The sequence below is a fragment of the Acipenser ruthenus genome, chromosome 1 (assembly GCF_902713425.1).
Source record: "Acipenser ruthenus chromosome 1, fAciRut3.2 maternal haplotype, whole genome shotgun sequence".
NCBI lineage: Eukaryota > Metazoa > Chordata > Actinopteri > Acipenseriformes > Acipenseridae > Acipenser > Acipenser ruthenus.
In genome coordinates, this window is record NC_081189.1 from 83,179,507 (window position 1) to 83,193,238 (window position 13,732).

General features: G+C 34.6%; 1 protein-coding gene across 4 annotated transcripts in view; it reads right to left on the bottom strand.

Moving 5' to 3' along the window:
• The window catches only part of LOC117420411 (tolloid-like protein 1), an 87,776-nt gene extending 74,866 nt beyond the window's left edge, over positions 1 to 12,910 (bottom strand). Inside the window, exons 1-2 of one of the 4 annotated variants that reach the window (XM_059031141.1) lie at positions 12,733 to 12,910; positions 10,225 to 10,677 (exon numbers count right to left, since the gene is read on the bottom strand). In XM_059031141.1, coding sequence (XP_058887124.1) covers positions 10,225 to 10,369 — 145 coding nt within the window. In that variant the 5' untranslated portion in view covers positions 10,370 to 10,677; positions 12,733 to 12,910. Of the gene's footprint in view, positions 1 to 10,224; positions 10,818 to 12,732 lie in introns of those variants that run through there. The other 3 variants (XM_059031147.1, XR_009329597.1, XM_034033859.3) reach the window with 3 other exon arrangements.
• Positions 12,911 to 13,732: the final 822 nt, after the last annotated feature.

Genomic DNA, 13,732 nt, shown 5'->3' on the forward strand with positions numbered 1-13,732 from the left:
TTCTTACATTCCATCTTATTGTACATAATTATACCAAACAACATGGTACAGTACATAACAACTAGCATTCAACTGTGTTCAAGGATTACAGATAATACTGCATATATTTGCCTTTTAATACAGTGTTTTACTGGGTATTGTCAATAGTGTGCAATTCGTGCAATATAGTAGTAATAAAACATAGCTAACTTGCTTACAATGTTAGTGTTATTTCTATCGTATACATCATTTGTCCTGGTTTACCTACTGTTAAAGATAGGGCCTCCTATTCAGTTTTATCTTTCAGCCAATGACATTTTTCTGCCTTTTAATGTGATTTCTTTTTAGCAAAGTGTTCAGAGAACCAACCCATTCTAAGCCCCATTTAACTTTGACTTCATGAATCAAAGGTTTTATGCAAGCAAGGCCAAGCACCATAAACAAAATAATCCACAGTTAAAACCTTAAACATCACCAATCATCTTTTTAAAAAAAAATTCTAACTAAAAAGAAAAGTTTCATCCAGATTGTATTACAAGCTTTTCTGCTTTCTCTCATTAAAGCCATTCCTTTATCTAATTTTAGATGTGTGTTTCCAACAGTAAAGAAATGACATTTGACAATATGTTAATTATACATCTGGATGAAAACAAGATATTTTCTATGTGTGCTTATTATTTTCATTACAAAAGTTGAAGTCAAAGCACAGTACATGAACTTGCCAAAAAAGAGCATGCAGTTAAGTTTCTTAGTTAAGTAGAAGCTTTGCACTCTCATAAAAAGAAATATTTTAAAAATGTACTCGACTCTTGCCCTACTTGTTACTATTTTGGCATTTAATGGCCTTTAAACAATATAAAGCATATCATACGGTCCTAATATAATTTGGACACAAAGCAGTCTTTTTATAAATGTACCCAGCATCAAATAGCTACATCATTGTTTAAACAATATTGGAGGGCATAACACGTATTACCCAAGTGCATTCATAATCACATTTAAACCAATGAAATATACATTTCTTCAGTTACAATAACCAAATGACACACAAAACACAGAGTACAATTACTTACTTGTGTATTTAATCATTCTTTTGCTTTTTCCCAGTACAACCACTGACCTTCCCCCACCACCCAAGGGAAGAAAAGGTTTAATTTGAATTCTGAAGATACCAGAATATCTTGCATAGTATGCATAAATTGAGTATGTAAAACATAATTAGTGCTTTGTTTTGTCATCTAATTATATCAGGTAGATTGTGAAAAATTACATACATGTAGGTGAATGCAAGTCATGCAATTACACATTTTAAAATAAAGATTTTGACTTTTAATGCTATCTGTTTTTTTTTTTAAAAAACATAGATTATTTAGCATTTGGGAGGAGCGTTGATAGCACTTATGAAAATTGGCAGCAGGTGAAAATCCATTAAAAGAGAGAGTTTTAAAACGCAACTAGAAAAAGCTGAGATGTCTGCAGCAAAACCTAAAAGCAGATCTTTCAATACTTCTTGGGTGAAACTAATATTTTGTTTTTAAATGGTCCAGGAATGCAACCGGTTGCAGCGGTTTTCAGGAATAAAAGAAAATATTATTTTGAGAATGCACTTTTATTTCGAACAAAATGTGCATAACGCTGCAAAACACAAGGGTAGCTTGCACTTCTAGTAACATTCTTTAAAGAGATAAATGTAAAGCATCTGACTTTACTGAGGCTGGTGTTGCTACTGCTGCTGAGGTATGACAGGGTAAATCACAAATTAAAGTATTCCTACATCTGTTGCTGTATATACAGCATTCACTAAACTGATACATGCATATTGTATGCAAAACACATATAAATCAGCCGTGGTCTGTAATTATATACATATAACTAAACTTTTTATATAGCTTAACAAAATAGATTATTTCGGGAAAAAAGGGCAAGGTTTCATTCGGTTCAGATTTCATACAAAACTGTACCGGGACTAAACATATTATAGCAGCCTTGCTAAAACAAACGTGCCATGCAAACCCTTTCATGCTCCTTTCTCTCGCAGTGGAGTCTGAATGGAGGAGTAGTCACTTCTCACAATGAATGTTGGTTCTTTTAAAATGCTGCTTAAAAAATTTTTACATTCATACTTCCGTTTCCCTTTCCCATAATGAGCGGTTATATTGAGGCTTTTTGTCTCTGACCAGTAGGAAACGTTTGCTAATTTAAATTAATGACAGTTTATGAAAAAAAGCACCTTAATACACAACAGTGCCACACTATGTAGCCATTTTTTTTTTTTCAAAGTAGGGGCCAAACCATATACTGCCCCTCCCCCTGTAGGAAAAGTGGTGGGGGCCACTGCCCCTCCCCCAGTAGGAAAAGTGGTGGGGGCCATGGCCCCTTTGGCCCTCATGCTGGCGGCATCCATGGGGTCAGGTGTATGTCGGCATTTGTAAACTTGGACCAAAAAGATAGACCAAATAGTATATGTCTTGCCTTGGCAAAATCATTTTCAACAGGTAGCGTCTTTAAAGAAATTGCCACAAAAATCTACCCCGATTTTACTGCCTTTCAAACACTGCATTGTAATGCAAAAACTGTTGCCAGAAACATTGAGAAGATTGGCATGAATATACTGTGTGATGAAAGCACTGACCAAAGTGACAAGAGTCAACTTGTTATTTACCATTGTTTTGTAAATGTTGAAGCAGGTGAAATTTGTTTTGAACCTAAGAGAAATATTTGAACATTGTAATGCAGAAAATCAGAGTGCAGCCATATTCAGTTGTTTGGAAAATGAGCAAAAAAATCTAGTACAGAAAATTGTCGGGTTTACATCGAACAGAGATTTAGATTTGCAATACATCTGTGCCAAAAAAGTAATGTCATAGCCCTATCATAATGTAAGCAAAACATATCAATCTGAAATATCAACAGCTTCTTTAAAACAGCAGTGGTACAGTAGCTTGGTGGTGATGTCTATCTTAGCATTGTTGCAATATATGTGTGTGTTGTTCAAATAAATTGTTTAGAGGATTATTTTACTTTAGATGTATAGCCACTGATATATACTTTATATGTTGCTTACTCTTATATCTGGTTGTTACAGCTACTACTTTAGCTTTGCCCCAGTTCTATGAAGATATATGGATTCAGTGTGTTTTGTATCTTCTTTTTCTAAATCGTGTTGTATTCTAGTAAATATCTGCTGGTATTATATCTAAGAGAGGCACAGAGGGCAAAACCTCCATCGGAAGCAAAAATACCCACATATACATCTGAAGGAACAGCCGGACTGCTACATTTCTAACAGTTTACTTGACCATAAGAGTGTTACTATTGCCTACTGTAAGTAAACATTCACAGAAACTTTGCATAGAGAAATATTTTAAAGAAATTAGATTATAATATTCTGCAGTGTTTATTTTATTGTGACCAGGAGGTACAGCGAAATAAGTCATTGAAAAGCATTGAAAAGTAAGAGGAAACTAGAACTGCTGCATACTACAAATAAATAAATGAGAGATTCAATGGGGTTCTAATGCAAGTCAATAAATCAATACCCTCCCCAGTTTTCTCATATCATTTGAAATTCAGATTAACCTGCCTGGATGCTATACACCTAAGAATGCTGACACATTCGCAAAAGTATTCTTTTGTTCTTCTTAAATGAGGCTGGGAAGTGCATCAAACAGTCATGTATTCGATTGGTCTATTATAGGCTCAATTAGAATGGTAACCAATCAAATCTGCTACAGAATAAATACCTCTAAATTGCCTGTCTGCAGAAATATTTAAGCAGTAGAACACCAAGATTAGTGAAATACCTTTTTTACAATCTGGGCGATAATGATTAAAGTAATAAAAAAAAACCTAGTAGATTGATGCATTTTAGCTCTGGCGACCATTATACAATCCTGTCTTCTGTCACAAATGTAATGAGCTAGGCTGTCTCAGCCCAGTCCCTTATGCACTATTCAATTATGCACATAACTAAACTACCAAATGATTTGGCACAAATGTAAATTATTAGTATGTAAATTATTACTTGTCAATTCCAACTACTAATTTCAGCACTTTTCAGTACAATAACAAGAAAATATCAGGGAAACTGTAATGCAAGCCTATACATATGTATGGAGCATTATAAGGGTCAAAATTAAATAGTTAATTTGTTAATTCATTTGTCAATTCATAAGTTCATTCATTAATGAATTTGTCCATTCATAAGTTTAAATTAAGTGGTCAATTCATAAGTTAACTTGTAAATTAATTATTATATTTATAAATTAATTCTAAAATTTATAAATTAATTTGTAAGTTAATGTGTCAATTCTTACGTTAAATCGTAAATGAGCTGTTTGCCAATTGAACTTTCAAGTTAATTTGGCAATTGAACTTTTTAAAGCCTATGTTTGAACATTAACTTTAGTTTCATAAGTTGGGGGAGGGGGCTGAGGACAGTTTCTGTAGCTGGGGCATGCATGAAGATTATTATATCTGAAATAATATAATATGTTACACAAGTATACTGTAACAAAGCATTGAATCCCTCGTGTGCCTAATTAAAAGATCCAAAGACATTTCTGCGGCAATCATTCAAAACAATACATTGTTGAGACAATGTTGTCACGAGTGATACGTGTGGCAAATAGCTATATTTATTATTCAGTCTCTACTGAGTCATGGAATTACGAAGCCATGACTTTAGGCTTCGAAGAGCATAAAGCTCCGCTCAGATCGAGCCTGGATCCAGGATCACATCCCTTACTGGCCGCTGAGGCAGCGTAGAGCGCTAGAGCAAGTGTGGCATAATGCAGATTTAATGAAATAGTTAAGATAAATACAGTTTTGCTATTAAAATTATGCTAGTACTGTATTGGTATAAGAAAAGGGTGTTTGTAGCGGCACATATTGTAGCTTGAACTTCAAACCACAGTGTATCGATGACAATGTGAATAAACACCAAGCTCCAGACAATGAGTTTCAAACTTTAAAGGTGTTCCTGTTTACAGGTAAGAACTCAACTTTGCTATGTTGAATACGATAATGTTCGTTATGGTAATTGATTATTTATTAGTGTAAAAATGTTTAGTAAAATGTGATAGATTTTTTAGCACATGATCAATAGAGATGCGAGAGTCTGTGTGATGTATTTAAACACGCAGAATAATTTAGAATCAGTAATATATCGTCATTAATTTGGTATAATTGTGTAAAAATTGGTAATGTATTTAGTTGTTATTGTCTATATTTATTTGCACAAAGGTCATTTTGCTGTTTTAAGTTTTACTGTACACGGTAAGTAGACAGAAACCTCAATGTGATAACATTAGTAAATAACACAAGCTATGGTGAATTACAAACTTAAACCATTTTCCTGTGTTTTGGATACAGCAACATAGTGCATCCTCCTCTATCTTTGTCCATCCGTTTGCCATTTTTCCCAACATTACTGTGATCTCAAGCTGTACACAAATTTGTCAGCCGGGGCCTTTAAACTATGTGCCACATATGTTCACTTCTCATTGGTCAGTTTCCCTAGTTAAGGTGTGTGCAGCTCCAGGATCGGATCAACATTACGGATCAGTGGATCCTGATCCAGATCCTCATAGTAAAACACCATCTCATGATCCGGCTCCAGTGATCCCAGATCCAATCCCATTTTTCTTCCCATTGACTTTTTTACTGACTAGTGATTATACCAATACATTTCCGTAAAATAAAAGTTTTAGTATTCCTGCAATGTGAGGGGGGCATTTACCCATCATTGGAAAAGTGAGGGGGATATTTTCCCATCATTGAAAAAGTGAGGGGGACATGTCCCCAGTGTAAATTACACCTGTGGTTCCTAGTGTATGTCTGCAGACCAGAGGCTCAGGAACCGCACAGCTGAAGATTGTTCGCACATGTGGCGTCAACTGGATTAAAATAAGGTAAGTAGTTTATTAATTTGTAAACCTACCGCATGCACATATTCACCCCCAGGCTGTAACAGACAGACCGGCATAGTTAGTACAAAAGTATTTTAATAGCTGTTCAAACATAGGCTTTAAAAATTCAATTGCAAAATGAACTTGAAAGTTCAATTGCCAAATGAAATTGATTTATGATTTCACGTAAGAATTGACAAATTAACTTACAAATTAATATATAAATTTAAGAATTAATTTATAAATTTACAAATTAATTTATAAATATAAGAATTAATTTACAAATTAATTTATGAATTGATCAATTAATTTAAGAATTAACTTATGAATTGACAAATTAATTAACAAATTAACTATTTAATTTGGACCCTTATAATGCCCCCCATTGTAATCCTTCTGAGTGGTTCTTATTACAATTACTAAAACACTGCTCTAGATAAGCCAACATGTCTTTATAGTAGTAAGAACCAGCACCATCTAGTGCACAGCAATGTATTGCAAGCAAAACTAAGGTAAACTTGTTTCCAAAGTGGAAGATCATTAGATAGCGCTGGCTCCCAGTTATATAAGCAAACTGTGGCTGATCTAGCTCACTTTTACATATATCAGTGGCTGGCAAATGGGACTAAAGAGCAGCTCCTGAACTCAGGTGAAAGACCTTAACACCAAAACACCATATTGAAGTATTTGCAATAAAAAACTAAGAAATTAAATTTGAAGCTAAGTGCTCTTTAAGTTGCAATGACAAAAAAAAAATGTTAAGGCTTTAACATGGTATATGAATGCACATCTCTTATTACCATGTCTTATTTGTAGTTTAAAATCATTTCTAATGAAGGAGGGCAGTTACTATTTTTTGTTAAAGCCCTACAAAAATAGAGTATGCACCAACAACAACTGTTAAAGCTCTATTGATCACTAAACCAATCAGATCACTGTGTCCCTGATGTTGTGCTCTCTATAAGATTGTAGAACAGTAGATGCATATTTTAAGACAGTGGCATCACTTTGTTTTTGAGTTTGGGGAGTTCAAGATATTAAATCAATGTCAAAAAATGACTACTTCAGAGCCACAGGTAGTACAGTGGGCCCATTCATGAGGCTTCATGTCTTGAGGTCTGTGTTTGAATATACAGTAGCTTAAGTCACAAATGAAATCAATATGGTGATCTTAAATTGGTCTTCAGCAGTGAACTGTCCTCTGGGGACTCAAAAATCACTGAGATTCTTCACATTGTGTCACTATCAACAGTCTCTGCCTGGGTAATGGTAACCTTTTCTGAACAATAAATACCCAAGTGGAGTTTAATTTAATGATAATATGGTACCACTAGCATTAATAAGTAGATCTCTATGACCTACATCCACAGATTAAGTGTGTTAAAATGTAAGTGTACAGACAGATGGAAACATGATTTCATATATTCCTACATGACATTATTTGTGTTTCAGTGATTACCAAAATTGATCACTATTGGATTCTCTTGCCTATTCAAGGTTAAGGTCTAATACGTGCAAAATCAGTGTATGCACGTTCCTCTTAATAGGACAACTACGAGATCCTGCAAGTTGGATGTTGATCTAGACATATGTAAAAATGTAATAAATAATCTTTAAAAACAAAATTAAAAACCCACTATGTTTTAGAGCCCAAGCTCAAATTTGTTTTGGTACATACATATAAAGTATTTAATTATGACTTCTCGGTTTCGGTTTTGTCTATTTTAATTATATAAATAGTACTATTATCATTCTTAATAACAGACTACATTATGGCAAGCCATCAGTTATTCTTACATGCTGGCACCACTCTAAGTTCATGACTCAAATTCCATAACAAGTCCTAGCATGTAATTACTCTTATGCTTAAGACAACCAATGTACAACTGGTAAGCAGCGGCGGCGACAGCAGCTACCCAGTGGACAAACTAAATACATCTATAAAACTATTAATCTGGCACACTATTTTCTTATTATTTGCCTGCTGTGTTGCAACCATAGCAAAACAGTAGGATTTTCACAGCAGCATATGATTTTTTTTTATGATTTCAGGACTAATGCACTTTGGGCCATGACTACCCATTCAACCCACTCCACTGCAATTAGAATGTATGCATAGTTTACCTGTTTAGATAAATAGACACATATGCCCTTTATTATTTAAGGTTTTTTTGTTCAATATGTATTACCTTCTATGTTATTATATACTACAGAAGTGCACCCTGCAACAGTTAACAGAATAGGTGTTATAAAATGTGGAAGTTATTTTAAAGCAGAGTGGAGTAGTGGTTAGGGCTCTGGACTCTTGACCGGAGGGTCGTGGGTTCAATCCCTGGTAGGGGACACTGCTGCTGTACCCTTGAGCAAGGTACTTTACCTAGATTGCTCCAGTAAAAACCCAACTGTATAAATGGGTAATTGTATGTAAAAATAATGTGATATCTTGTAACAATTGTAAGTCGCCCTGGATAAGGTCGTCTGCTAAGAAATAAATAATAATAATAATAAAGGGGAAGGTGATAACCCAGGCAGGGATTACATTTAAACTATATCACCACTCTTGTTTTATCAGTTTTAAAAAAATGTTCTGATTAACAAACAAAAAATATTCTGTCATAAAGACAAATTAGGGTTTGGGCATTTTATTGCCATTCCAGTATAAGCAGATTTCAATTATCTTTGTGAAATCTAAAGAAAAGTAAATATAGTGCAAAGTGTATTACACCAACTGCAGATGTATTCTTGAGTATATTTTAGTAGAATAAGAATCTCCAATCTGGAAATTGCTGACGTCAAACATATCAAGAAATACAATAGATGCACTTACTGAGTAAAACACTGCCCTTCACTACATTCAGATATCTGACCAAAGCATAGCAGATCGGCTAAATAAGTCCTTCTGGAGTCAACTGGCCGTGCTGTAGTCATGGGCGGCACATATTCCTGCACTTAGCACAAAACACCTGCGGATGACTCTTATGGGCAGCAAGTTGGGATACAGTTATGAGAGCTGACTAGGATTATTCTCAAGCCTCAGTTTAAAATAACAAGCACTGACACAGGTACAAAACAGTCTGCTGTATCAGGGATAGGCAATCTCGACTTCCACTCCATTCCATTAAATAACTTTTTTTTTCTTCAACAATTTCATTGACTATAATATAGTTGACCCCGCTTAAGACTAATTAAATAATGAAGGAAGTAGTTTAAAAATATTGAGAAAAAAAATGGACAGGGAGAGCTAATGAGAGGTGGCCAGGACATTAGAAGCCAATGTGAAGTTTATTACTGTACTTTACTGTTAATGTACTGAAAAAATAAAGACTGCATGGAAAAAAAATCAGATTGTTTCCCTTTTAATGCTTGCTGGTATTTTTGTAAGCGTCTTAAAATACGTATTTAAAAAGGTATGCCTGGTATGTTAAGCCTGTGATTTGAATCTGAATGATTCTAATAGTGAACACAAATTGCTGGTGGCTTCACGCATGATGCGGTCATGAGAGGAATTACGTGCATACTGCACCGGTAGCAAATAAAGGCCAGTCGCATATAAGAAAGTGAGAAAACTTTAACCTTGTCTCATTTAATATTTTATGTGCATTCGCATACAACACTAAAGAAAGGAATTTCACACATGCTTAAGTAACCATCGATTTCAAACCTGGAGTCAAACCCTTAACGATCTGTAATAGTAAGGTGGGAGGATAGTGTGAAAACCAATACATTGTAAAAAAGTCTAATGACCTGCCAGGTGCACGTACCGTTACGCGAGAGGGGATAGTGCATAGAAGTTAACTGCTTGATAATTATAAGACGGTGTTAGAATGATACAAGCTTCTTGGACTTTCTTCACTACACATTTACTACGTTACATTCTTTACACGGTGAAACACGATCTTGTCTGTCAACTAAGTTGAGAGTATTAGGATAAAAATAAACATTGTAAAACCACCTGGGAGATGAGATAATCCGCATTCATAATAGCTACTCTATTATGGACATCTAAACTATGTGAGGTACACCACACTTTCCTATACCCCCCCCCCCCCCCCCCCCCCCCCCCCCCCCCACACACACACACACACACTCACACACACACGTTGATATGCAAATCGCCCCAATACTTGGATATAAATATGTAGGTTGTAGCATATATGCATCAATGGGATCTAAGGAAAACATAAGATGTGTATAACTTTTAAATGATTAAACTGTAGTACTTAAATTCATGCTAGAATTGAGAACCAACGGATATATATATATATATATATATATATATATATATATATATATATATATATATATATATATATATATATATATATAAATCACTTACCAGCTTTGCAAGGATCCTTGTAATCAATCGTCTCACTTTTCTCTTCGTCATAAGAATCATAACTATAATCATAATCTAAGCCATTGTACATTGACAGTTTTCCACAAAGAGTCAATCCGACAAGCACAATCGTGACCCAATGCATTTTAAAAGGAAATACCAGATGACTGCAGACCAAGCAAAGTAAGTAATGTATGAAAAAGGTGATTCTTCTCCACTTTGAGTATATGTATTCTTTCTAAGCTCGCCACTCTGAAAGTGACTGATGAAGGAATTTAGAGAGTTATTGCAAAGCCGCTGTAGCTCTGAGCCTATATCACTTGATTGATGACAGCTTTACAAGTTACTACCGAGGTAGCAATTCCTTCCCTTTAAGCATCTGTGTTTTTCTCAGGACTTCTGAATCCGGTGGATTTCTTGTTCTTCAGAAAATGAAAATCCTGGTTGAAAATCCTGCTGGAAAAATAAAGGACTCAGTTGCATTTTAATAACTGATATTTAAAGTACAACAGGACGTGCATTTTCATAAAACAACACACATGACTCGGAGCTTCTGATGACAAGCACTACAGGGCGGAGTGCCAGCACCAGCACTTTTTCCTAACTTACGAAAATCCTATAGGCATCTAACACTCGTCAGCATCCTGCTTACTTATTCATACAATCAGGGTCAGGATCCGGACCGCCTCTGATCTGGTCTCTTGATAATAAAAGCACTAACTTCACACAAGTCGTGAGAAATACTGGAAGTGCTGTAAAGCAGTTGCTGTTAAATGAAAAATACACAGTAAAATGGATGTAGACCCTATAAAATAAATCGTTGACCCTGGTTGTAAACTACGATATATCTGTTTAAATGTTTGCATAATTAAAAGAATACATTTTCTAAAGCTATATATTTATTTAGACACACACAAACACGCACATATATACAGATATATAGTTTTCTTCTATTCATTGTTCCAGCCTGACTGGCTTTTGTGATGACAAAGGTTGCTTTTTACTCAGTTATAATAATAATAATAATAATAATAATAATAATAATAATAATAATAATAATAATAATAATACACATAAATAAGTAAACAAATAAATAAATATGTAAATCAATGAAAAAAACTAAAGAATTGAGGAAGGAAAAATACCGGATGCATTGGTACCTGACGGTAGTTTCCATCAAGGTGAGAATCCAGTAATAAACTCCCTCTCTCTACCCAATCTCTTCACGTGCTACATAGGAAGAGGTCAGTGGGAGTTTCATTTTGATGGTGTTACATTTAACAGATTAACACACTATTGTTGCTGATTACCGCTTGATATTCTTAACTGAACAACCCTCTCGCGCAAGATTTAGGCAGATCGGACATTTCTTTAAGTGCACCTTGCGCGAGCACAGTGTATCTATACAATTGATACTGCTATTTATTTATTCATTTATTTTTGAATTATTAAAACCAGTTAGAAACCGCGTTCTCAGTTCAGATCCAAAAACTGTTCTGCAGTACAGTATCTCACTCATTTCAGCTGTACGAGGTGTGTGGCTTTAATTTAACATGCTATATTGGAGGGTGGGATGGGACAATGGGTAGGCGGAGATAACTATTTAAATGCTGTACAATGTAAAACGAGCAGCTGATTAAAGCAGCGTCTGCCTGCTTCAATGAGCAGTCTGTGTATATGTCTCGACTAGATAACCACATGTCAGAATAAAAGAATGGGGAAAATACACATTCCGTTCGGAAATAATCATACTGTTAACAACTTTTGTTCTAGCACTGATACAAATATCATGTCATTTAGCCTTTGCTTGTCAACAATGCATTCTTAAGCCGTGTGTCTCTAAGGCCTTTATAACCATCCAGTATAACAACAGTAATAATGATACTGGAATTTAAATACTGCCCTTTAATTGAGGACTATATATATATATATATATATATATATATATATATATATATATATATATATATATATATATATATATATATATATATATATACAGGACTTAATTTGCTATGACTATGCTGTTGTGCAAACAGTTCTGTAAATCCTATCATAATAGTTATAACATGGTTTTAAATTGTGCTTTTTTTTCCTCTCCGCTAAACAAACGCTATAGCTTTAACTATACTCGCCACTTCAGCACTGCAAGTACTTTATGGAATTTCCTGACCCCTACGTTCTGACTCGATTTAGCAACGACTGGTTCTGTTCAAGATCTCTCTGTATTATTAATGCTACAAAAACAACGTTCTTACGGCAGCCTCGTTAGATTTCTGTTGCCAAACTGAGTTTTTGATTTTCCAAGAAAAATGTAAATAACACGTAGCCAACACCAGAATACAGAAAAACCTTTTACCGTTATACTATATGTTTATAATACCCAGAGCTTTTGAATTCAATTTATCACAATTTAATAATTGTTATACTTATTAAAATGTCTAGTTAAATTGTAACAGCACTTTAGGCAAACATAAAATACAGGAATACAGATGCATTTATACATACCGTGTATCTAATGCTCTACTGTTTTATAGCTTCTATTAAATTTATCTTGAACTTATGCAGCAACATCTTTATAGTTTTGTAACCACTTTGCAATAATACTCGTATATCTGTTGGCAGTTGCTGAGTTGAACATCTGAATCCAAACGTGCCCATTTCCCTTGTGAGATTAGACTGTCTTCGGCAGGAGATTAATTCTCCAAGCAAAGTGCGTGCTTACGTCACTCCATCGATCTATCCGAACCTCATTACTACTGAGTAAATCCCTCAAGATAGATCTGCCCCTGTATCTAACCTCATTACTACTGAGTAAATCCCACAATATAGATCTGCCCCTGTATCTAGACATGCGTCAAGTTTTGGTACTTTTACTGTACTGTATAAATAGATGGGGAGAATCAACACTTATGGACTTCCCTGGAGTTCCCTGTAGGTAAGATGAATCTCTCTTTAACGATGACCTAATGGACTGATTGAAACGATCGTACATATGGCTGGTATGTTTTTGATTAATATAGATGTATATTTAATTAATAAACTCATGTAGTGTAGTATAGCCTACTTTTAAATGAAATATTGTGTAACATATTTATTATGAAAAAGGTACCATCTCCATGTTGCACAACTATTTGTAACTGACTGTAGCTGATTTATAGTATACTCATGTCATGGGCCAAAAGAATATTATAAATTATGTGACACCAATCTAAAATGGTTTAACCTAAGATATACCGGGGCACTGGAAAACATGTGGCAGAAACCTGACAGAGAAACACACCAGACCAATGAATACAAAATAAAGAAGTTTTATTTTGTACATTCAAGCTGCAAATGCATTTAAATCACATACAATCTTCAGTTTACACACAAACAACTTCATTAAAACATCACTTTACAATCTAGTTTTCAAATGTACTGTACCTAATAAAATAAATAATCGTAGCCCATTGCAAGAAATACAGTAAGATGTTTTGATAAAATACTACCACCCCAGTCCAATACA